Raw genomic sequence first — 25590 nt, 5'->3', positions numbered from 1 at the left:
CGGTGGGCCCTCCAACCAATCGGGGAGCCCGAGGGGCGGGACTAGTGCCGGCTGATTGATCCGCAGGGCAGCGAGTTTCTCCAATCCCTTGTTCAGGGCCCGGGGCCAGGGGAGGCTGTGGGCCTTTATTCCCCGCATTGGACACAAGGCTCTTTGGCTCACAACACACTGGCTCAGGTTTTAATAGAGACTTTTTAAATTCATCAATAAAAGCAGATAAATCTCGTGGAACAAAAAATTTAATATTTGGGAGTAAAAATACTGTTATTTTTCCTCTGTGGAATTTGTTAGTTTCAGACAATAACAACGATTTGTATTTATAGAACGTATTTAATGTAGTAAAATGTCCCAACATGCTTCACGGGAGCGTTATAAAACAAAATTTGACACCAGGTACAAACCAAGCATATTCCCATAAGGAGGAAAGATGGGGCGTCCAAAGCTCAAGCTCCCTGGATGACAAAGGATGTAGACGTTAGAATAAAACAGAAAAAGGTTTACGACAAATGTCAGGTACAGAATAGAGTCAAAAACCAGGAGAATAGAGAGAGTGTGGGGAAATTGAAAAAGGATATATGAAAGAAAGACTTGCATTGATATGGCGCCTTTCATGACCACCAGACATCTCAAAGCTCTTTACAGCCAATGAAGTACTTTTGAAGTGGAGTCATTGTTGTAATGTGGGAAACACGGCAGCCAATTTGTGCTCAGCAAGCTCCCACAAACGGCATTGTGATAATAACCAGGTAATCTGTTTTTGTTATGTTGGTTGAGGGATAAATATTGGCCAGGACATCGGGGATAACTCCCCTACTCTTCTTCAAAAGAGTGCCAAGGGATCTTCTACATCCACCTGAGAGCAGACGGGGCCTCAGTTTAAAGTCTCATCAGAAACAGTGCAGCACTCCCTCAGCACTGCACTGGAGTGTCAGCCTAGCTTTATGTGCTCAAGTCCCTGGAGTGGGACTAGAACAACCTTCTGACTCAGAGAGCAAGTGTGCTACCCACTGAGCCACAGCTGACACAAGGGAGAGAAGACAAGGAAAGATTAGTGGGTAATGTAAAAGAGAACCCAAAAATCTTTTATAAACATATGAAAAGTAAAAGGATAGTTAAAGGAATGGTGGGGCCGATTAGGGACCAAATAGGAGCTCATCATACGGAGGCAGAGGGCGTGGCTGAGGTACTGAATGAGTACTTAGCATCTGTCTTCACAAAAGAAGAGGATGAAGTTAATGTCGCAATAGAGGAGGGGGGAGTAGAGAAATTGGATAAAAATGGATAGAAAGGAGGTGCTAAATAGGTTGTGAGCACTCAAAGTCACCCAGTCCAGGTGGAAGCATCCCAGATTGCAGAGGGAAGCTAGGGTGGAGATAGCCGAAGCTCCGAGCACAATCTTTCAATCTCCCTCAGATATATGGGAGTGGTGCCAGATGACTGGAGGATTGCAAATGTTACACCCTAATGTCAGTGCCGTAGGTGGGCATCCTTTACCTGGTTTACGGTAATTTACCTGGTCAGGCAGCCTTTGCCACTGCACTGTGACCAATTCCAATCAGCGGTTTTGAATCGCTAAACCGCCCCCCCCCTCCAGTTCTGACTGGAGGAACTTATAATTAATGACATATTAAAAACGGACAAATGGTCTGGATGCAAGAAAGTCACATTTTATTAACACTAAAGAAACTACACCACACGATCAAAGTAATCACAGTAAAATTGCTTAACAGGGGAAGGCAGACGGCAAAAACAAGGGATAAATGGCGACAATGTTAACCGTACAATCTTAGCAACATTTCCCTTAAATTACCACCCCTTTACTTCTCACTAGATTGTCTTGCTAGGGGGTCAGAAGCCTTGCTCACCTGCAGTCCAAAGAGTAAAAGAGACAAAAAAGGGGGCAGAGGACTTCCTGGGCTTAATCTTTATTCCCTGGGAGTCCCTGCTGTTTTCGATCCGAAAAGGTCCGTGCGCAATTTTGCACCGAAAAGTCCGAATACACAAGAGAAGGGCTTTTAACTTCCTCCATTCATACATGGAGACATCACGTAGTAGAGTCAATTTCAGTGAATGGATGTGTGTAAACAACCCATTGTGCTTGCTGTCTGATGATTGGCTGATTCAAATGGGCTACTCCCCAGTGTAAACAAGCAGCTTGTAGGTTACCGGGCCCGCCCAATACCACAGGGTGACCGACAGCTCGGGCTCCATTCAAACTTACTACAGGGCAGCGCTGAGCTTTTCATATGCGAACAGCCTGTCTGTCCTTTTCTGCTGCCTTTTAAAATTCTGTTTCCATGAGGTCTGTTCAGCCATTTTTATGCCCTGGGCAATTTAAACAGTCCAAAACTCAAGAGTACATCTTTTAATAAAATGTACAATCTTAAAGTGTGTGATTTTCACAAAGTTCTTTGATTCCAGTGTCCAAGTGCTGCCCAGCTTACGAGCTTTTTAACGCAGCCTTTTGCGGTTCTGGGTATGTTTTAAAACATTGTCCAACCCAGAGACAATTTAAATCACACAAGTCTTCGTCCACGATGTGGATTAATATTTCCCGATCTTCGGGGGCTGAGGGGATTTTGCGACCCCTACAGTGGTGGGTGAACGACTAGAGACCATTGTCAAGGACAAAATTAATTCTCACTTGGAGAAGCATGGATTAATAAGGGGCAGCCAGTATGGATTTGTTAAAGGTAAATCGTGTCTGATTAACCTGATTGAGTTCTCTGATGAAGTAACAGAGGGTTGAGGAAGGTAGTGTAGCAGATGTTGTATATATGGACTTTCAAAAGGCATTTGATAAAATACCACATAAGAGACTTACTCTGAAAATAGAAGCAGAGGGAATTAAAGGGCCGATGGTAATCTGGGCATATAATTGGCTAAGGGAGAGGAGGCGGTGAGCAGTGCTGAGGGATGTTTTTCTGACTGGAGGGAAGTATGCAGTGGGCTCCCCCAGGGGTCGGGATTAGGACCATTGCTTTTCTTGTTATATATAACTGACCTGGACTTGGGTATAGGTGAACAATTTCAAAGTTTACGGATGATACTATTTACTATGTTGCCAAGTTTTGTGAGTGTAGTAGTAGCAGACTTCAGAAGGACAGAGACAGACTGTGAAGTGAGCAGACACAAGGCAGATGAAATTAAATGAGGATAAGTGTGAAGTGATGCACTTTGGGAGAAACAACAGGGAGAGGCCGTATAATCTAAATGGGACTATTTTGAGGGGGTGCAAGAGCAGAGGGACCTGGGGGTCCATATTCACAAGTCTTTGAAAGTGCCACGGCAAGTTGGTGAGGCGGTTCAGAAAGTGTATGGGATACTTGGCTTTGTAAATAGGGCCATTGAATACAAAAACAAGGAAGTTACACTAAACCTTTACAAATCACTAGTTAGGAACATAGGACAGGAGGAGGCCATTCAGCCCCTCGAGCCTGTTCCGCCATTCAATGAGATCATGGCTGATCTGTGACCTAACTCCATACACCCGCCTTTGGCCCATATCCCTTAATACCTTTGGTTAACAAAAACCTATCAATCTCAGATTTAAAATTAACAATTGATCGAGCATCAATTGCTGTTTGCGGAAGAGAGTTCCAAACTTCTACCACCCTTTGTGTGTAGAAGTGTTTCCTAATTTCACTCCTGAAAGGTCTGGCTCTAATTTTTAGACTATGCCCCCAGTCCTAGAATCCCCAACCAGCGGAAATAGTTTCTCTCTATCTACCCTATCTGTTCCCCTTAATATCCTGAAAACTTCGATCAGATCACCCCTTAACTTTCTAAATTCCAGGGAATACAACCCTAATTTGTGTAATCCCTCCTCGTAACTTAACCCTTGAAGTCCGGGTATCATTCTGGTAAACCTACGCTGCACTCCCTCCAAGGCCAATATATCCTTCCTAAGGTGTGGTGCCCAGAACTGCTCACAGTGCTCCAGGTGTGGTCTAACCAGGGTTTTGTACAGCTGCAGGGTTTTGGCCTCAGCTGGAGTCTTGTGTACAGTTCTGGGCACCACACTTTAGGAAGGATGTCAAGGCCTTGGAGAGGGTGCAGAGGAGGTTGACCAGGATGGTACCAGGGATGAGGGACTTCAGTTATGTGGAGATTGGAGAAGCTGGGATTGTTCCCCTTAGAGCAGAGAAGGTTAAGAGGAGACCTAATAGAGATGTTCAAAATGATGAGGGGATTTGATCGAGCAAGTAGGGAGAAACTGTTCACTTTGGCAAGTGGGTCGGTAACCAAAGGTCACAGATTTAAAATAGTTGCTAAAAGAACTAGAGGGGAAATGAGGAGAATTGTTTTCATACAGAGGGTTGTTAAGATCTGGAACGCACCATCTGAAAGGATGCTGGAATCAGGTTCCACAGGAACTTTCAAACAGTAATTGGACGAGTCCTTCAAGAGGACTAGTTTGCAGAGTTCTGGGGATAAAGCTGGGGTGTGGGACTAAATTGGACAGCTCTTTCAAAGACACGAGGGGCCAAATCACCTCCTTCTGTGCTGTTAGATTCTATGATCAGTGTGAACACGCTGGTGTCTCTTCAACTCCCCAGAGCTTTTAAAGCTCTTCCCACAGTCAGAACATTTAAAGGGCCTCTCGTCAGTGTGAACTCGCTGATGTGTCAGCAGGTTGGATGACTGAGTGAATCCCTTCCCACACACGGAGCAGGTGAACAGCCACCCCCCAGTGTGTAGGTGTTGGTGTAGCTTGAGCTCCCCGGAGCTTTTAAAACTCTTCCCACACTCAGAACATTGAAAGGGTCTCTCGTCAGTGTGAACTCGCTGGTGTACCAGCAGGTTGGAGGGCCGAGCGAATCCCTTCCCGCACACGGAGCAGGTGAACGGCCTCTCCCCAGTGTGTAGGTGTTGGTGTAGCTTGAGCTCCCCGGAGCTTTTAAAACTCTTCCCACACTCAGAACATTGAAAGGGTCTCTCGTCAGTGTGAACTCGCTGGTGTACCAGCAGGTTAGAGGGCCGAGCGAATCCCTTCCCACACACAGAGCAGGTGAACGGTCTCTCCCCAGTGTGAACTCGCTGATGTACCATCAGGTGGAATGACTGAATGAATCCCTTCCCACACACGGAGCAGGTGAATGGCCTCTCCCCAGTGTGTAGGTGTTGGTGTCTCTTCAACTCCCTGGAGCTTTTAAAGCTCATCCCACAGTCAGAACATTTAAAGGGTCTCTCGTCACTGTGAACTCGCTGATGTCCCAGCAGTTGGGATGAATCAGTGAATCCCTTCCCACACACGGAGCAGGTGAACGGCGTCTCCCCAGTGTGAACTCGCTGATGTACCAGCAGGTGGGATGAATTAGTGAATCCCTTACCACACACGGAGCAGGTGAACGGCCTCTCCCCAGTGTGTAGGAGCCAGTGTCCCTTCAGCTCCTGGGGGCTTTTAAAGCTCTTCCCACAGTCAGAACATTTAAAGGGTCTCTCGTCAGTGTGAATAAGTTGGTGTTGCTTTAGTTCCCCGGGGCTTTTAAAGCTCTTCCCACAATTAGGACACTGAAATGGTCTCTCCTCAGTGTGAACTAGCTGGTGTCCCTTCAGTTCCCTGGGGCTTTTAAAGCTCGTCCCACAGTCAGAACATTGAAATGGTCTCTCATCAGTGTGAACAAGCTGGTGTCTCTTCAGATACTGAGCGCTTTTAAAGCTCTTCCCACAGTCAGAACATTGAAATGGTCTCTCATCAGTGTGGACAAGTTGGTGTTGCTTTAGTTCCTTGGGGCTTTTAAAGCTCTTCCCACAGTCAGAACATTGAAATGGTCTCTCCTCAGTGTGAACTCCCTGGTGTGCTTGCAGGTAGGATGAACAAACAAATCCCTTTCCACACACGGAGCAGGTGAACAGACTGTCCCTGGTGTGACTGCGCCATTGAACTTCCAATGCAGACGGGGAACTGAAGCACTTCCCGCCGTCCCCACCTTTACCCGGTTTCTCCCTGGTGTGACGGTGCACGTGTCTCACCAGGTCAGGCGATCGGCTGAATCCGAGTCCACACACCGAACACGTGTGCGGTTTGTCTGCGTTGCGATCCCTGCTCTCTCCTTCCATGTGCAAAGGCCGATGATATTCAGGTCCTGATGAATCCAGCGACTCTGTCAGATCTTGACGTGATGTTTGGTCTGAGCTTCCCGCCTGTAACTGCTCCACTTCTATAACCCTGTAAATTGAGATCAGAAAAGGATCAGAGGCAAACTGTTGTTCAATTTTCCCCTTTCCGAACCTCGGGGCAGTGAAGCTGATTTTCAGGCCCCAGCTGCTGCACAGGTTGGTTGAAAGGATCAGCAGTAATGGCGGCTGTAATACCCACAAGGCCCCAGCTCTGCAGAAAGTGCTCTGTTGACTCTGAGTCCCGCGCATGTGCTCATGGCCCCCGCGCGCTCCCTCCTGCTCTACAATCGCCCGTCCCGATCGGTCCGCAACACGCATGCTCAGCACACAAAACCCCGCAGTTGGAACATCGGGCGTGCATGCGGAGCCACAACATCTGGTACGCGTGCGCGGCTCAGGTGGGGGCGAGTCGGTGTTTCGCCTCAGCCGCCAGGGAGGTGCGCAAGCGCAGGACGACCCAACATTCTTCCTGTCAGCAATCACTCCCTCGTTTCTTTAATAAAAACAGAAAATGCTGGAAATACTCAGCACGTCAGGCAGCATCTGTGGAGACAGAAACAGAGTTAACGTTTCAGGTCGATGACCATTCGTCAGAACTGCTTGCTCTTTAGTGTCAGCCAGTGGCTCAGTGGGCAGCACTCTCGCCTCTGAGTCAGAAAGTTGTGGGTTCCAGTCGCACTCCAGAGACTTGAGCACAAAAATCCAGGCTGACACTCCAGTGCAGTGCTGAGGGAGTGCTGCACTGTCAGAGGTGCCGTCTTTCGGATGAGATGTTAAATTGAGGCCCTGTTTGCTCTCTCAGGTGGATGAAAAAGATGCCATGGCATTATTTCAGGAAAGAAAGACTTGCATTTATGTAGTGCCACCAGATATCCTAAAGTGCTTTACAGCCAATGAAGTACTACAATGAAGTAGTCACCGTTGTAATGTGGGAAAGAGCAGGGGAATTATCCCCAGCGTCCGAGCCAATGTTTATCCCTCAATCAACATAAAAAAATGATAGATTATCTGGTCATTATCACATTGCTGTCTGTGGGAGCTTGCTGTGCGCTAACTGACTGCCGCATTTCCTACATTACAACAGTGACTACACTTCAAAAGTACTTCATTGGCTGTAAAGTACTTTGGGACGTCCGGTGGTGGTGAAAGGCGCTATACAAATGCAAGTCTTTCTTTCTTCACTGGTCTCACCAGCGACCTCTTCTGGCGGTTGGTTGATTGACAGACGAGAGCCCGCGCATGCGCACTCGGAGCGGTGGTTTGGGCCGAGTCCGGCACAGTGACCCCTCCCGGTCACAAAGGGTAATGACCGCGCGTGCCCAGAGGAGACCAGCTCCCCCTCCCCCACTCGGAGCTGCGCCTGCGCACTCGGATCCTGCCGGACGGAGTCGGCGCGGGGCCATTCCGGGGAAAGGCCTTGGTGTCGGTTCCAGAGTCGCGATCGGTGACGCGAAGTGAGTTTTCTCCGCTCCGATTGGGTGGAGAATGGCGCGGGGTGGATTGGGAGAGAATCGAGAGAAATAGAAAAACCTCAGAGTCTGCGAGGCCCCGGACCGAGCGGCGGCACTTGGACGGTGCACGTGATCTCGTCGGGGACACGTCACCCGGGCCTGTGGCCTGATTGACGGCAGCTTCCGACCAATAGGGAGCGAGCGGGGCGGGGCTGGAGGAGCGAGCCGGCGGCAGGTCCTCCAATCGGGGAGCCTGAGGGGCGGGACTAGCGGCACCCAGTGGGCAGGGCTGGAGGAGCGAGCGGGCGGCGGGTCCTCCAACCAATCGGAGAGCCCGAGGGGCGGGACCAGCGCCGGCTGATTGTCTGATCCGCAGGGCAGCGAGTTTCTCCAGTCCCTTGTTCAGGGCCCGGGGCCAGGGGAGGCTGTGGGCCTTTATTCCCCGCATTGGACACAAGGCTCTTTGTCTCAGGCATAGGGTGACGTCGCAGTGAAACTTTCCGCTCTCCTTTACAAAGATGGCTCTTTATCTCAGGCATAGGGTGACGTCGCACTGAAACTTTCCGCTCTCCTTTACAAAGATGGCTCTTTGTCTCAGGCATAGGGTGACGTCGCACTGAAACTTTCCGCTCTCCTTTACAAAGATGGCTGCCGTTAACCTGGGCCTGTAAGGGGAAGAAATCCCCACAATTGCAAATACGGGATCTTCAGCTTATTATTGGGGGCTTGCCTCCTGCATGAGTTGTTTATGAAGCCTCCCCACCCACCTACCGGTCCATTACTCCCTCCGTCGCGATTTTTACCGGCTGCACCATCGCGCTCCCGGCTTCAGCCCCTCTCCATCTCCAGTAACGCACTGCGCATGCTCAATATACCGGCCCCTCCCGCGCCTGCGCGCTGGGCTCTTGTAGGCTGGGTGCGGCACGTGGTCCACCACGGGGAATGCTGGGTAAAAGACCAGATTAGTGAATGGAACATGATTTACTGTGATCAGATTGAGGACTGAACCATGTTCATTCTAGTAGTCATGGTTTGTTTCTGCTAATCTTAACTCCTGTATCTGCGCTGGAGATTAATATTCTGTTTAAATAGTGAATAAATAAAGCTCGAGGAACAGCACCTCATCTTTCGATTAGGCACTTTACACCCTTCTGGACTCAACATTGAGTTCAACAATTTCAGACTTTAACCCTTACTCCCATTTTTCAATGTGTATGATTTTGCCATTCCCATTTGCAACATTTTCCAAGACTCGGTTTCACAGCCACATCTTTTTCCTCAGCACCTGTCTCCGGTTCCAACTTATTCCACGTGGATTCCAACTGAACTTCCACCCTTCGTGTTTCAGATCCACCCAGGATAACTTTCCTGCCTCTTACCTTAGTAATATCTGTTACATCTCCAGCTTTTTCCAGTTCTGATGAAGGGTCCCAGACCTGAAACGTTAACTCTGTTTCTCTCTCCACGGATCCTGCCTGGCCTGCTGAGTATTTCCAGCATTTTCTGTTGTTATTTCAGTGAATAAATAAGCTTTGTTTCAAACACACAGTGTGTCAAATATTTGATTTCTCCATGATAAGAGAAGACGAATTGATGTTCTGTTCCAGACTGTTTAATTTTTGGGCCTTTTCTTACTCTAGATTATTTCCGTTCTCATCTCGTTCACCTTCTACCACATCAAACCCCAAGCTTGCTCCGTTTACATAGAAACATAGAAGATAGGAGCAGGAGTAGGCCATTCGGCCCCTCGAGCCTGCTCCGCCATTCAATGAGATCATGGCTGATCATCCAAATTCAGTACCCGGTCCCTGCCTTCTCCCCATATCCCTCGATACCTTTAGCTCTAAGAAATATATCTAACTCCTTCTTGAATATATTGAAAGACTTGCCTCAACCGCCTTCTGTGGTAGAGAATTCCACAGGTTCACCACTCTCTGGGTGAAGAAATTCTTCCTCATCTCTATCCTAAATGGCTTACCCCTTATCCTTAGACTATGACCCCTGGTTCTGGACTCTCCGACCATCAGGAACATTCTACCTGCATCTAATTTGTCCAGACCTGTCAGAATTTTATAAGTTTCGATGAGATCCCCGCTCATTCTTCTAAACTCCAGCGAGTATAAGCCCAATCGACCCAATCTCTCCTCATACGTCATTCCTGCCATCCCAGGGATCAGCCTTGTGAATCTTCGCTGAACTCCTTCCATGGCAAGAACATCCTTCCTCAGATAAGGCGACCAAAACTGCACACAATACTCAAGGTGTGGTCTCACCAAGGCCCTGTACAACTGCAGCCGGACATCCTTGCTCCTGTACTCAAACCCTTTTGCTATGAAGGCCAACATACCATTTGCCTTCTTCACCGCCTGCTGCACCTCCATGCTTACCTTCAGCGACTGGTGCACAAGGACACCCAGGTCTCATTGCACTTCCCCTTCTCCCAATCTATTGCCATTCAGATAACAGTCTGCCTTTCTGTTTTTGACACCAAAGTGGATAACCTCGCATTTACCCACCTTATATTGCATCTGCCACGCTTCTGCCCAATCACCCAACCTCTGGGATCTCAGAAAACACCATGAATAGATAACTGGTGGATTTGACTGCTGTTTTACAATCATAATTCTCCATTTGTGTGTGTGCCCGTGCATTATAACTATCAATCAGCGGCCTTTCCTTTCCCCACTGTGGAAATGTAAAAGCGATTGTTAATTCAGTACCAGTTTGAGTCTTTGTAAAATTCAGTACTTTGCTGTTTCACTAACGCTGCCACTAGTGTAATAAACACACAAAAGCAACAGAGGGGCAGGGAGAATGTATGAGAAATGATTAGTGGTAACATAATAGGGAACACTAATGCCTTTTATAAACATATAAAGCGTGAAAGAATAGTCCAAGGAAAGGTGGGGCCGATTACTGACCAAAAAGGCAATCATCTTGTGGAAGCAGAGGACATGGCTGAGGTACTAAATTAACACTTTGCCTCCGTATTCACTAAAGGAGGATGCTGCCAATTGTACAGTAAAGGAGGTGTTAGAGAAATTGGACAGGATATAAATCGATTAGGATGATGTACTAAATTGGTTGGCAGGGCTCAAAGTAGAAATGTCACCCGCTCTGCCACAATCTTCCAATCCTTAGATATGGGAAAGGTGCCAGAGGACAGGAGGGTTGCAAACGTTACTTCCCTGTTCAAAAAAGGAGAGCGCGATGAACCAAATAACTACAGGCGACTCAGCTTAACATCGGTGTTATTTCCGAAACACAATTAACCGTCACTTGGAAGAACATGGGTTTATTAGTGACAGACAAAATGGATTTTATTTAAAGGCAAATCAAACCTGGCTGACTTGAATGAGCCAATGGATGAAATGAGAGGGTTGATGAAGGTAGTGCAGTTGATGTTCTGTTTCTGGACTTTCAGAAGGCGTTTGATAAAGTACCTTATAATAGACTGGTTAACAAAATTGGAGCCAATGATATTAAAGGAGCAGTGGAAACGTGGATACTAAATTGGCGAAGGGACAGAAAACAGACAGTAGTTGTGAACCGATATTGTTCACACTGGAGGGAAGTATACAGTGTTCCCAGGGGTCGGGATTAGGACCACTGCTCTTTTTGATTTATTTCAGTGACATGGACTTAGGTATACAGGGCATAGTTTAAAAGTTTGTCGATGACACGAATCTCGGAAAAGTCGTAAACCGTGAGGAGGATAGCAGAAGACTTCAGGAGGAAATAGAGACACTGGTGAAATGGGCAGACACATGGCAGGTGAAATTTAATGCAGAGAAGTGTGAAATGCTGCATTTTGGAAGGAAGAATGAGGCGATGCAATTTAAACCAACTGGTACAATTTAAAGGGGTTGCCGGAACAGTAAATCTTGGGGGTATAGATACAGAAATCTTTGACAGTGGCAGGACAGGACGATAAGGCTTTTAAAAACGTATATGGGAGCATTGGCTTTATAAATAGAGGCACAGGAACATCGGAACAGGAGTAGGCCACTCATTCACTCCAGCTTGTTCCTCCATTCAATTCGATCATGACTGAGCTGTATCTTAACTCCATCTCCCCGCCTTGGTTCCATAACCCTAAATACCATTGACTAACACAAATCTATCAATCACAGTTTTGTCACTTTCAATTGACCGAGACTCAACAGCTTCTTGAGGGCGAGTGTTCCAGATTTCCACTACACTGTGTCTGAAGAAATGCTTTGTAACATCACCCCTGAACGGCCTCGCTCTGCGGTTAAGGTTACGTGGACCCCTAGTTCTCTCTGCCCATCCACAGTTCCTAACTTCTAACCAGTTAGAACATTCTCTGATCGATCCTTTTTAGGTCCAACGTGAATGAGCTCATTTCTTTCTGAAGTGAGGGGAGTGCGACAAACTCGCTCAATCCACTCCAGGAGGGTGGGTTCTCCGGCGTTCTGAATGTTATTTAATATTGGTGTCACGAGTCTAACGCCCTCGAACGTATATGTGGACACGGTGTCAAGATGTAATGAGAGTGGGAGGAGGCTCCCGTGGAGTATAAACACAGCATAGACCACTAGAGCCGAATGGACTGTTTCTCTGCTGCAGTTTCGATGTAAATCTAATCTGCCCCGAACTGTCACAAACTACAATCTCTGTGACTGTGACCATGGTGTGTAACCCTTCCTTGTCCATCATTCACCTTCCCACAGCATTCGATATAGTCCCATCTGGCATTCTTTTCCATGTCATGGCCTCCACTGTCCATCCCATAAAACTGATCCTCATGTGCTTCCTGTCCTAGCTCCCTGATCGCAGGTCGCAAATCTCCAGCAATGGGTTAACTTTTGTCTTTCTATCCATACCTATATGCTTGGCCAATATTGAACCGATGATGCTGCTTCTGGTGCATAGTAACCGATTACTGTAGCGCCGGAGGCAGATTGGATTGTTTCAATATCTGCTTCTTGGGATTTGCTGGTGGATTGAAATCGCGGTGCCGAGATCGCCTCATCAGGCACCTCCATTGACTGGGCGAGGCTGCATCATAGACCCATAATATGATACAGCACAGAAGGAGGTCATTCAGCCAGGCATGTCGGTGCTCTTTGGAAGAGCTATCCCATTACCACTGCCCCTCTCTTTCCCCATAGCCCTGTAAATGTTTTCCCTTCAAGTATTTATCCAATTCCCTTTTCAATGGGACAACAGAATCTGCTTCCTCCACCCTTTCGGGCAATGCATTCCAGATCACACTAACTCGCTGTGTAACACAATGTTACCTCACCACCCTTTCGGGCAATGCATTCCAGATCTCACTAACTCGCTGTGTAACACAATGTTACCTCACCTCGCCTGTGGCTCTTTTTCCACTCACTTTAAATCTGCATCGTCTGGTTACTGACCCCTTCTGCCAATGGAAACAGTTGCTCCTTATTTATTCATCAAAACCAGTCATGAATTTCAACAGCTCTATAAAATCTTCGTTTAACCAACTCTGCTCTAAAGAGAACAAACCAGTCTCTCCCCAGAACTGAAGTCCCTGATCCTTAGTACAATTCTCTCAAATCTCTTCTGCACCATCTCCAAGGCCTTGATATCCTCCCTAAAGTGTGGTGCCCAGAATTGAAAACCATACTCCAGCTGATGCAGTATAATGTGGATAAATGCAAGGTTATCCACTTTGGTGGCAAAAACAGGAATGCAGATTATCTGAATGCACTTCCCCTTCTCCCAATCTATTGCCAATGAAACCTGGGCGTCCTTGTGCACCAGTCGCTAAAGGTAAGCATGCAGGTGCAGCAGGCAAATGGTATGTTGGCCTTCGTAGCGAGGCTTTGAGTACAGAAACAAGGATGTCTTGCTGCAGTTGTACAGGCCTTGGTGAGACCGCACCTTGAGTATTGTGTGCAGTTTTGGTCACCTCATCTGAGGAAGGATGTTCTTGCCATGGAGGGAGTGCAGCGAAGATTCACCAGGCTGATAGCTGGGATGGCAGGAATGACGTATGAGAGATTGGGTCGATTGGGCTTATACTCGCTGGAGTTTAGAAGAATGAGAGGGGATCTCATAGAAACCTATAAAATTCTAACAGGACTAGACAGACTAGATGCAGGAAGGATGTTCCCGATGGCCGGGGAGTCCAGAACCAGGGGGTCACACTCTAAGGATAAGGGGTAAGCCATTTAGGACAGAGATGAGGAGGAATTTCTTCACCCAGAGAATGGTGAACTTGTGGAATTCTCTACCACAAGTAGGGTTGCAAAATTCTGGGAATTTTTAGAAAGAGGAAACTTTCCATGGGAATTTAGAGTTTTTTTGCACACTGATGGTTTTTGTCTCTGACCCTTATATTATCTTTGTCGTCAAAATAGACATACTGTTCCATACAAATAAAAACAGGCTTTCAAAACTTTATTTAGGTTATAATTTTGAACTTTATTGAACCCCCACAAAAAAGACCCATCTAAAATAAAATAAAAAGAGCATCAGCTTATTTAGCCTGGAATGTGTCCTTATTTTGTCCCTTTGAGTCTTCTACTCCTCATTGCTCCTCCTGATTCTCTGACTCTGGCTCCGACGTGTCCATTTCCTCCGCTGTGTCAGTGTCTAGCTGTGTGGTGGACACTTCTGTATCTGGCTCAATAAGTTGTAGGTTCGCCCGGATAGCCACCAGTTTATCCACTCTCGTTAGTCAGCCTGTTGCGCACCTTTGTATGCGTATTCCCAAAAAGTGACCAGTTTCGTTCAGAGGCCGCTGATGAAGGTGGGATTTGGAGTATCACCGATGCAATAGGTGACAGGGCCGCAGCTGCACAAAGTCCCTTCCACCAGGTATGTGCAGATATGCTTGCATGATTCCCATATCCCATCCCCATTCTAAAGACCTTGCTTGGTAGAGAACTTTGCCCACATCCAGCTTGAGATGGTGTGAGAGGGTAGAAATCACACTAAGCGCTGTTGATCTGTTCTCCAGAAAGTAATGGTCTCCCAACATGCTTTGGGTCCAGCATGCATGCTGCAGCATGAATCGGCTTGACACAAAATTCTTCACACGTCTGTATGAATTGAACAATTGCCTTCTCCTCTGCTTTGAGCAGCAGGGATGTGGGTAGGGTAATGCTGATTTGTTCTTTTAAATCAGTAAAAAGCCTGAGAACATCTGACAAGACAGCGTCATCTCCTTCAATCTGAGCAATTGCAGATGCTACTGGTGAGAGTAGTTTAAGGCTTCTAACCACTCTCTCCCAAAACACATCATCCAGCAGTATTTTCTTGATGGTGGTTTCCATATCCCCAGACTGGGATATTGCCATTTCTTGCAGCGACTCCTTACCCTCCAGAAGGCTGTTGTACATTATGACAACACCACCCCATCTAGTGTTGCTGGGCAGCTTCAGTGTGGTGTTCTTGTTCTTTGTCATTTGCTTGGAGTTGTAGGTTGCTGCAACTACCTGTTTTCCCCTGACATACTTAACAACTTGCTTGGCTCTCTTGTACAGTGCTTCCATGGTTCTCAAACCCATGATGCCCTTGAGGAGCAGGTTAAGCCCATGAGCTGCGCACCCAATAGACGTAATATGAGGGTAGGCCTCCTCCACTTGAGCCCAAGCAGCCTTCATATTCGCAGCATTGTCAGTAACTACTGCAAAGACCTTTTGTGATCCAAGATCGTTGATGACCGCTTTCAGCTCATCAGCAATGTATGTGCCTGTTGTCCTTCGTGTCTGTGTTCTTGAAGAACACTGGGAGAGTGGAGACGATGTAGTTTATGATACCCTCCCCTCGTACATTTGACCACCCATCTGAGATAACTGCAACACAGTCTGCCATCGCTTTCGTTTCTTTGCGCTTTCCTTGGACTCTTATACTCAGCCTCCAGCAAATAAGTAGACAAAGCATGTCTGGTGGGAGGACAGTATGCAGGGCGAATAACATTGAAAAATCTCTTCCAGTACACATTGGCGGTGAGCCTGTTGCATATACAGCTCGAGCAAGGCACTCATCTGCATTCTTCTGGCTATGGTTATCCATTGTATCAAAGAACCTTCCAAGTGGGCCAGGAGTTGCTGATAAGGAGCCTGATGCTCAATGAGAACCATCATCTTCTTGAATGGAAGCAGAGGAACTCTGGGCTGACTGCTGTGAGCTTTGAGTGAAGTTGTTGCATTTGGATAAATGCTGCTGCATCTTTGCGGCACTCTTTACATATGGCTTTCTACAGTGTTTGCACATGTACACAGTCTTTCCATCTTTAATGCCTGGGGTAAAATCCTTCCACACATCCGACAGTAAACGTGGCATTGTTCTATGCAGAGAAATAAAGGGCATTCAGCTGTGTCGAACTGCGGTCGATCAGCACGATTGCAACAGGGTGAGTACATTTTTGCTGATGCTCCAGGTGATGGAAGCATGACCTGCACACACGACACTACATCACCAATAGTGTATTATTTTGTATATTTTAAATTGAAGGACAACAGAGTTCAACAAGTAACTGGTATATTTGGTATAAAGTCTGATTTACTTACTGCATCATCACAACATCAGCAGAAAACAAAATGACTTCCCTCAGGACCCCTAACCTAGATCTTAAAAAAAACTATAGCAGTCTTACAGATGCCTGCAGGCCAATCACAATTCAATATGCAAATATTACAAATAGAGGGAGCTAATCGTTCATCCACCCAATCAGGACACATTTGTCCACAGTCACACACAAAACTTGTAATTATTAAAACAAGCCAAGAAGATAAACATATATTGATTAAGAAATTCCTTAATAATTAAGATTCCATCTCTGTTAGTAATTTTAGAGAGAGAGGACCTGTGGGGGAAAAAAAAATACAAAAAAAACATTATGCTAGCATGTGCTTTTTTGGGCAAAATTCCCAAGCTAAACTTCCCGTGCAAAATTTCCGGAAATTTACTGGAAACTTTCCACCCCTACACAGAAGGCAGTAGAGGCCAATTCATTAAATATATTCAAGAAGGAGTTGGATATATTTCTTAAGGCTAAAGGGATCAAGGGATATGGGGAGAAAGCAGGGACAGGGTACTGATTTTGGATGATCAGCCATGATCGCATTGAATGGCGGAGCAGGCTCGAGGGGCTGAATGGCCTACTCCTGCTCCTATCTTCTATGTTTCTAAAAGGCATTTGATAAGGTGCCACATAAAAGGTTGCTATGCAAGATAAGGACTCATGGGGTTGAGGGTAATATATTAGCTACAAGGACAGGTTGGAGAAGCTGGATTTGTTTTCATTAGAGCAAAGGAGGTTGAGGGGTGATTTGATCGAGGTGTACAAGATTATGACGGGTTTGGATAGGCTAGACGGGGAAAGGCTGTCCCCACTAATGGATGGTACAAGGACTAGGGGACACAGATTTAAGGTTTTGGGCAAGAGGTACGGGGGCGAATGTGAGTAAAAACCTTTTTACACAGCGAGTGGAGAGGACCTGGAACTCGCTGCCGACAGAAGTGGTGGAATCGGAGACACTCAATGTTTTCAAGGGGAGACTGGATAGGCACTTGAGGGAAATAAACTTGCAAGGCTACGGGGATAGAGCGGGGGAATGGGACTGACTGGATTGCTCTACAGAGCCGGCACGGACTCGAAGGGCCTCCTTCTGTGCCGTTATGACTATTAGCATTGATAGAGGATTGGTTAACTGACAGAAAACAGAGAGTAGGGATAAACAGGACATTTTCAGCTTGGCAGGCTAGTGGGGTGCCACAAGGATCAGTGCTTGGGCCTCTGCTATTTACAATCTATATTACTGACTTAGATGAAGGGACCGAGTGCAATGTATCCAAGTTTGCTGCTGATACAAAGCTAGGTGGGACAGTAAGCTATGGGGACACAGAGCCTGCAAAGGGATATGGGCAGTCTAAGTGTGCGGGCAGTAAGGTGACAGATGGAATACAATGTGGGGAAATGTGTGCGTATTCACTTTAGTAGGAAGAACAGAAAAACAGAACCTTTTTTTAAATGGTGAAAAATTATTAAATGTTGGTCTTGAGAGATTTAGGTGTTCTCGTACAGGAAACAAAGTTAGCATGCAGGTGCAGCGAGCAATTGGGCAGGCGGATGGCATGTTGGCCTTTATTACAAGGGGGTGGAATACAACAGTGAGGAAGTCTTGCTACAATTGGACAGGGCTTTGGTGAGACAACACCCGGAGTACCGTGCACAGTTCTGGTCTCATATCAATAAAGGATGAGATAAAGACAGTAGGGAGAAATTATCTTAGCTCCGAAAATAAAGTAAAAAAAATCAGTTTGGGTGGAGCCAAGAAACAGCAAGGGGCAGAAAACATTGGTTGGAGGTGTTTATAGGCCCCCAAACTGTAGTTGTAATGTAGGGCGGCGTATAATTCAGGGAACTAGAGGTGCATGTAGCAAGGGTAATAGCTTATTGATGCGCCATCAATGACTCAAAAGACTGAGGTTGAGCAAGTAACAACCAGGCTTTTATTAACTAAAGAATGAAGGTCTTGTCTCGAGTGGTCGACCCGTCCAGAATACTAAGGGACTGGGAGGTAGTCACTTATATACCTGGAATAGTGGGAGGAATCAGCCGAGGCATGTCCAGACCTGTACCTAGTGGAATACACATACAGACATACAGGTATAACAGTGGTTTACCACATTCACCTTGTTTAAAAAAGGAGTCCGGCGGGGTGAAGTGTATTTAAAAGTTTGTGTATTGGAGTCTCTCCGGGGGTCTTGTCTGCCACTGTGATCGACGCGGCGACGGCAGGGGTGGTGGAGCTTCCGGCGTCGCGTCCCGTGTAGGCTGGGGCCCTGGAGTGTAGTCCTCGTGGGTGATGGTCCAAGGCGAGCCGGCTGCTGGGGTTGGATATTGGGTCATGAGTGGGGGTGGTAATGGGTAGTGGGTTACAGCGGTCCCCAAGGGTGCGAGGTCTCGTATGGAGACTGTGCCCTCCCGCCCGTCCGGGTACGCAATGTAAGCGTACTGGGGGTTGGCGTGGAGGAAGTCGACCCTCTCGACCAGGGGGTCCGTTTTATTGGCCCTCACGTGTCTTCAGTAGTACCGGCCCTGGGGACGTCAGCCATGGCGGTAACGATGTCCCCGATGTGGACTTCCTTGGGAAGACAAACATTTTCTCGTGAGGGGTGGCATTGGTGGCAGTGCAGAGCAGTGACCGAATCGAGTGGAGCGCATCGGGGAGCACCTCCTGCCAGCGGGAGGTCGGAAGGCCCCTAGACTTTAAGGCTAGTAGGGCGGCCTTCCAAACTGTTGCATTCTCTCTTTCCACCTGTCCGTTCCCCCGGGGGTTGTAACTGGTGGTCCTGCTTGTGGCTATACCCCTAGCGAGCAGGTACTGGCGGAGTTAGTCGCTCATAAACGATGAGCCCCGGTCGCTATGGATATAGCTGGGGAAACCGAACAGGGTGAAGAGGCTGTTCAGAGATTTAATGACCGTGGCACTGGTCATGTCTGGGCAGGGGATAGCGAACGGGAACCGGGAGTACTCGTCAATGATGTTGAGGAAGTACACATTGCGGTCGGAGGAGGGGAGAGGCCCTTTGAAATCGACGCTCAGGTGTTCGAAAGGGCAAGTGGCTTTTATCAGGTGGGCTGTGTCTGGTCGATAAAAGTGCGGTTTGCACTCAGCGCAGACTTGGCAGTTCTTGGTCATGGTCCTGACCTCCTCGATGGAGTAAGGCAGGTTGCGGGCCTTGATGAAGTGGAAGAACCTGGTGACCCCCGGGTGGCAGAGGTCATTGTGGAGGGCCCTCAGCCTATCGATCTGCGCGCTGGCGCAGGTACCACGCGATAGGGCATCTGAGGGTTCCTTGAGCTTCCCAGGCCGGTACAAGATCTCGTAATTGTAGGTGGAAAGTTCGATTCTCCACCTCAAGATCTTGTCATTTTTGATTTTGCCCCTCTGCTTGTTGTTAAACATGAAAGCAACTGAACGCTGGTCAGTGAGCAGGGTAAATCGTTTTCCGGCCAGGTAGTGCCTCCAATGACGCACAGCCTCCACAATAGCCTGGGCCTCCTTCTCGACCGCTGAGTGTCTGGTCTCCGGGCCCTGGAGGGTTCGTGAGAAGAATGCCACAGGTCTCCCCGCCTGATTAAGGGTGGCAGCCAGAGCGAAGTTGGACGCATCGCTTTCCACCTGGAAGGGGATGGATTCGTCCACTGCGTGCATGGTGGCTTTGGCAATGTCTTCCTTGATCCGGTGGAAGGCTAAGCGGGCCTCTGCCGTCACGGGAAAAGAGGTGGACTTCATCAGCGGACGGGCTTTGTCTGCATAGTAGGGGACCCACTGAGCGTAGTAGGAAAAAAACCCTAGGCACCTCTTCAGAGCTTTTAGGCAGTGGGGGTTCCATAAGGGGACGCATCCGGTCCGGGTCGGGACCGATGACCGTGTTCCACAACACAGCCAAGGATGGCGAGGCGGTCTGTGCGGAATATGCACTTCTCCTTGTTATATGTCAGGTTCAGGAGTTGGGCGGTGGAGGAATTTCTCAAGGTTTGCGTCATGGTCCTGCAAGTCATGGCCGCAGATGGTCACATTATCTAGGTAAGGGAAAGTGGCCTGCAGCTCGTTTTGATCAACCATCCGGTCCATCTCCCTTTGGAAGACGGAGACCCCGTTGGTAACGCTGAAGGGAACCCTAAGGAAGTGATAGAGGCGGCCGTTTGCCTCAAAAGCAGTATACCAGCAGTCTTCAGGGCTGATGGGGAGCTGGTGGTACGCTGATTTCAGGTCAATGGTCGAAAAGACACGGTACTGCGCGATCTGGTTGACCATGTCAGCTGTGCGGGGGAGTGGGTAGGCGTCCAGCAGGGTGTAGCGGTTTATTGTTTGGCTGTAGTCGATGACCAGGCGTTGTTTCTCGCCGGTCTTAACGACCACAACCTGGGCTCGCCAAGGGCAGGAGCTGCCCTCAATAATCCCCTCCTTCAGGAGCCGTTCCACTTCGGTTTTGATGAAAACCCTGTCCCCTGCACTGTATCGCCTGCTCTTTGTGGCGATGGGCTTACAGTCGGGGGTGAGGTTAGCAAACAGTGGGGGGGGGGGGGGGGGGGGGGGGGGGGGGGTGGGACTCAGTGCGGAGAGGTTGCATCTGGTGCGCGGCGGGCAATTTGGAGGCTGCTGGCTGCGGACTGTGAGTGGGGGGGGGGGGGGAAAAAGAGAGGGGGCCACCGTAACGCTTTTGAGGTGGCACTGGAAATCCAACCCCAGTACAACGGCAGCGCAGAGGTCGGGCAGGACCAGGAGTTTAAAATTATTGAACACAGTCCCGTCTACTACTAGTGTCACCACGCAGTAGCCGCCAATGTCCACTGACTGGGACTCGGAGGCCATAGAAATCCGCTGATGCGCAGGCAGCACTGGGAGAGAGCAACGCCGCACCGTGTCGGGGTGGATGAAGCTCTCTGTGCTCCCGGAGTCAAAAAGGCAGTTTATTGCATGGCCATTTACCTTAACGTCCATTTTGGACCGAGCTAGTTGGTGCGGTCTCGTTTGGTCCAGCATCAGAGGCCAGCGTAGGGGTCGGTGTGTCGCTGCGGGTATCAGATGGGGGGGTTGGCGGTCTGCTGCGTCCCGGCTGGTGTCCAAGATGGCGGCGTCCATGATTCCCATGTGGCTGGAGTCGTCCAAGATGGCTGCTGCTGCGGTGGTTCGCACGTGGCTGGGGAGGCCAGAGATGGCGGCCCGCACGGCCCACACACGGCGCTGTTGGTGGCCCAAGATGGCGGCTCGCACGGCCCACACGCGGCGCTGCTGGCGTTCGGGGTGGCTTTGGCCTTGCAGACGCTGGCGTAGTGTCCCTTTTTCCCGCAGCCCGAGCAGGTCGCATTCTTCGCCGGGCAGCGCGCTCTGGGGTGTTTGGCCTGGCCACAGAAGTAGCATTTCTGGCCTTGGGATACTGCTGGCTGGCTTTGGGACACTGCTGCGGTAGTTGGGCCATTGTTGGGCTGTGGCTGGGGTGGCACGGTGCTATGGGGCTGTCCTACCGTGTCCCAGGTTGTCATTCCCCGCGGCGTCCACGGTGCAGAGCAGTAGGCATCCATGCCCCGGAAGGCTGCGTCCAGCGTTAGTGCGATGTCGGAGGCTTTGTCGAGGGTGAGGTCACTCTGCTCCAGCAGTCGCTGTCGGGTGTAGTTGGACCTGTGGCCCGCTACGAAGGCATCCCAGATCAGTTCCTCCGTGTACTTAGTGGGCGTTACCGCCTTACACCCACAGGCCCAGCCAAGCACGGACAGTGCTTGGAGGTATTCCTCAGTCGATTCCCCAGAAGGTGCCTAGCGTATACTTCGTTCACAGGGCGCGTGTACTGGGTCTTGAGGAGCTGGAGGGCGGCTGTGTATGAGGTCGCGTCCCGGATGACTGAGTACGCTCGGTGGTTCACCTTGGAGATCAGGACAGACAGTTTGTTCGCATCCGTTTCGACCGCAGTGGAGGCAGTCAGGAATGTCTCGAAGCACGTGAGCCAGTGAGCAAACTTGGTGGAAGCGTCTGCTTCCCGACTGTCCAGGTCCAGGCATGCTGGTGTGAGGATCTTCTCCATTATAAAAAATTTAGTTAATAAAATTGATGCGCCATCAATTACTCAAAAGACTGAGGTTAAACGAGTAACAACCAGGCTTTTATTAACTAAAGAATGAAGGTCTTGTCTCGAGTGGTCGACCCGTCCAGAATACTAAGGGACTGGGAGGTAGTCACTTATATACCTGGAATAGTGGGAGGAGTCAGCCGAGGCATGTCCAGACCTGTACCTAGTGGAATACACATACAGACAGGTATAACAGTGGTTTACCACACTTATCATGGGGGATTTTAAGCTATGTATAGATTGGGAAAACCAAATCTGCAGTAAAAAAGTGTGGGGACATCATCGGAGTCAATGGGACTCTCGCGGACCTTTCTCCCCAGTCCATCTCCGGGACCAGTGTGTATCTGAGTCAATGGGACTCTCTCTGACCTTTCTCCCCAGTCCATCTCAATCACTCAGTCTTTCACCGGGAGATCTAATTATGGCAGGACAGAAAATAACAATATCAACAGTGTGAAGTAATGTAATATAGACATTTCTTCTGCTTCATAAAAATAAAAGTTTGGGTCGGAGTGCTTCTGTCTGATGTTGTCCCTTTTCTCAGATCCCTGCCACGCCCGCCTGGGCTTCCAGCAAATCACCAAAGTTCTGGATAGAAATGTACAATTTCCATGTGCTTTAGGCAAACCGAAGCTGGGGCAATCTTTCCCAGGTAACACACTGACTGATCTCACTGGGCCCATCCTCCCCAGGTTACACACTGTCTGATCTCACTGGGCCCATCCTCCCCAGGTTACACACGGTCTGATCTCACTGGACCCATCCTCCCCGGGTTACACACTGTCTGATCTCACTGGGCCCATCCTCCCCGGGTTACACAATCATAGAAACTTACTGCACAGAAGGCCGCCATTCGGCCCATCTTGTCCGAGCCGGCTGACAAAGATCTATCCACTCTAATCCCACATTCCAGCAGTTGGTCCATAGCCTGGTAGCTTACGGCACTTCAAGCAGTTTTTAAACGTGATGAGGTTCTCTGCCTCTACCACCCTTTCAGGCAGTGAGTTCCAGACCTCCACCACCCTCTGGGTGTAAAAAACTCACCTCAAAACCCCTCTAATCCTTTGACCATCTGCTTTAAATCTATGCCCCCCCTGGTTATTGACCCTTCTGCTAAGGAAATAGGTCCTTCCTCTCCACTCTATCTAGGCCCCATATAATTTGAGACACCTCAATCAAGTCTCCCCTTGGCCTTCTCTGTTCCAAAGAAAACAACCCCAGCCTATCCAATCTTTCCACATAGCAAAAATTCCCCAGCCCAGGCAAAATCCCCGTAAGTCTCCTCTGCACCCTCTGGTGCAATCACATCCTTCCTGTAATGTGGTGACCAGAACTGCACGCAGTATTCTAGCTGTGGTCTAGCCATACAGTTCACGCATTACCTCCCAGCTCTTATATTCTATGCCTCGGCTAGTAAAGACCTTTCTCCCCAGTCCATCCACTAGAGGGTGCAGAGCAGATGTAATTTTTTTCACCCAGAGGGTGGTGGGGGTCTGGAACTCACTGCCTGAAAGGGTGGTAGAGGCAGAGACCCTCAGCACATTTAAAAAGTACTTGGGTGTACACTTGAAGAGCCGTAACCGACAGGGCTGTGGAGCAAGAGTCTGCAGGACAAATTCATGGAATCCATTCGGGACAGTTTCCTGGAACAAAATGTCATGGAACCAACAATGTTAGAACTTGTATTGTGTAATAAGACAGGGTTAATTAGCAACCTCATAGTAAAGGATCCAGTGGGGCAGAGTGATCATAATATGTTAGAACTTCACATTAATTTTGAGAGAGTGACTTGCCTAAGTCCAAAACTAGTGTCTTAAACTTAAATAAAGCCAATTACATAGGTATGAGGGGCGAGTTGGCTGAGGTAGATTGGAAAAATAGATTAAAAAGGTATGGCAGTAGATAAGCAGTGGCTAGCATTTAAAGAAATATTTCATAATTCTCAAATAAAATACATTCCATTGAGAAACAAAAACTCCACAGGAAGTGATCCAACCATGGCTAACTAAAGGTGGTAAGGATAGCATTAGATTGACAGAAGCTTATAATGTTGCAAAGAATAATAGTAAGCCTGAGGATTGAGTTTCAGAAACCAGCAAAGAGTGACCAAAAATTGATTAAAAAAAGGGAAAAAATGCAATGGCAGAAAACGAGCAAGAAATCTAAAAGCAGATTGTAAGGTTTGCTACAAGTATGTAGGAAGGAAGACATTTGCAAAAGTAAACATTGGTCCCTTAGAGGCTGAGACAGGAGAAATGATTATGGGGAATAAGGAAATGGCAGAAACGTTAAACAAATATTTTGTATCTGTCTTCACAGTAGAAGACACAAAAAGCATATCAAAAATGGTGGGGAACCAAGGGTCTAATGAGGGTGAGGAACTTAACGTAATTCATATGAGTAGCGAAAAAGTACTTGAGAAACTAATCGGACTGAAAACCGACAAATCCCCTGGACCTGACGGCCTACATACTAGGGTTGTAAAAAGAGGTGGCTGAAGAGATAGTGGACGCATTGGTTTTGATCTTCCAAAATTCCCTAGATTCTGGAATGGTCCCAGCAGATTGGAAGGTCGCAAATGTAACACCGCTATTCAAGAAAGGAGGGAGAGGAAAAACAGGGAACGACAGGCCAGTTAGCCCGACATCAGTCATTCGGAAAACACTGGAATCCATTGTTAAGGAAGTGGTATCCAGGCACTTAGAAAAATCATAACATGATTAGGCACAGTCAACATGGTTTTATGAAAGGGAAATCATGTTTGACAAATTTAGAGTTTTTTGATGATGTTACTAGCAGGGTAGATAAAGGGGAACCAGTGGATGTAGTATATTTAGATTTCCAAAAGGCAGTCGATAAGGTGTCACATAAAAGGTTATTGCACAAGATTAGGGCTCATGGGGTTGGGGTAATACAGTAGCATGGATCAAGGATTGGTTACCAGACAGAAAACAGAGTAGGGATAAACGGATCTTTTTCAGGTTGGCAGGCTGTAACTAGTGGGGTGCCGCAAGGATCAGTGTTGGGGCCTCAGCTATTTACAATCTACATTAATGACCTAGATGAAGGGACAATGTGTAATGTATCCAAGTTTGCTGACGATACAAATCTAGGTGGGACGGTAAGCGGTGAGGAGAACACAAAGACTCTGCAAAGGGATATAGACAAGACTGAGTGGGCAGTAAGGTGGCAGATGGAGTGTAATGTGGGGAAATGTGAGGTTATTCACTTTGGTAGGAAGAATAGAAAAACAGAATATTCTTTAAATGGTGAGAAACTTTCAAATGTTGGTGTTCAGAAAGATTTGGGTGTCCACGTGCAAGAAACACAAAGCTAGCGTGCAGGTACAGCAAGCAATAAGGAAGGCAAGTGACATATTGGCGTTTATTGCAAGGGGGTTGGAGTATAAGAGTAAGGAAGTCTTGCTCCAATT

General features: G+C 48.1%; 3 protein-coding genes across 5 annotated transcripts in view; 1 reads left to right on the top strand and 2 right to left on the bottom strand.

Annotated features, from left to right (window-relative positions):
* The window catches only part of LOC147096539 (uncharacterized), a 441550-nt gene that overhangs the window by 362030 nt on the left and 53930 nt on the right, over nt 1-25590 (top strand). The window lies entirely within an intron of this gene.
* LOC147096540 (uncharacterized) overlaps nt 1-25590 on the bottom strand; it is a 256178-nt gene that overhangs the window by 228359 nt on the left and 2229 nt on the right. Inside the window, exon 2 of one of the 3 annotated variants that reach the window (XM_085975339.1) lies at nt 1646-6172. The exons of the other annotated variants lie outside the window; for them this stretch is intronic. Coding sequence (XP_085831465.1) covers nt 4510-6172 — 1663 coding nt within the window. The 3' untranslated portion in view covers nt 1646-4509. Of the gene's footprint in view, nt 1-1645; nt 6173-25590 lie in introns of those variants that run through there. 3 annotated transcript variants of the gene reach the window in all.
* On the bottom strand, nt 13549-21843 carry LOC147096541 (uncharacterized). Its single transcript, XM_085975356.1, has 2 exons — nt 21023-21843; nt 13549-15864 (listed from the first exon to the last, which is right to left on the bottom strand). The coding sequence occupies exon 1, from the start codon at nt 21613-21615 to the stop codon at nt 21115-21117; it is 501 nt and encodes a 166-aa protein (XP_085831482.1). The 5' UTR covers nt 21616-21843; the 3' UTR covers nt 13549-15864; nt 21023-21114.

The sequence above is a fragment of the Somniosus microcephalus genome, unplaced genomic scaffold (assembly GCF_052327205.1).
Source record: "Somniosus microcephalus isolate GS21.2 unplaced genomic scaffold, FLI_Smic_1.0 unresolved_chr1, whole genome shotgun sequence".
NCBI lineage: Eukaryota > Metazoa > Chordata > Chondrichthyes > Squaliformes > Somniosidae > Somniosus > Somniosus microcephalus.
This window is presented reverse-complemented; position numbering and strand designations above follow the sequence as displayed.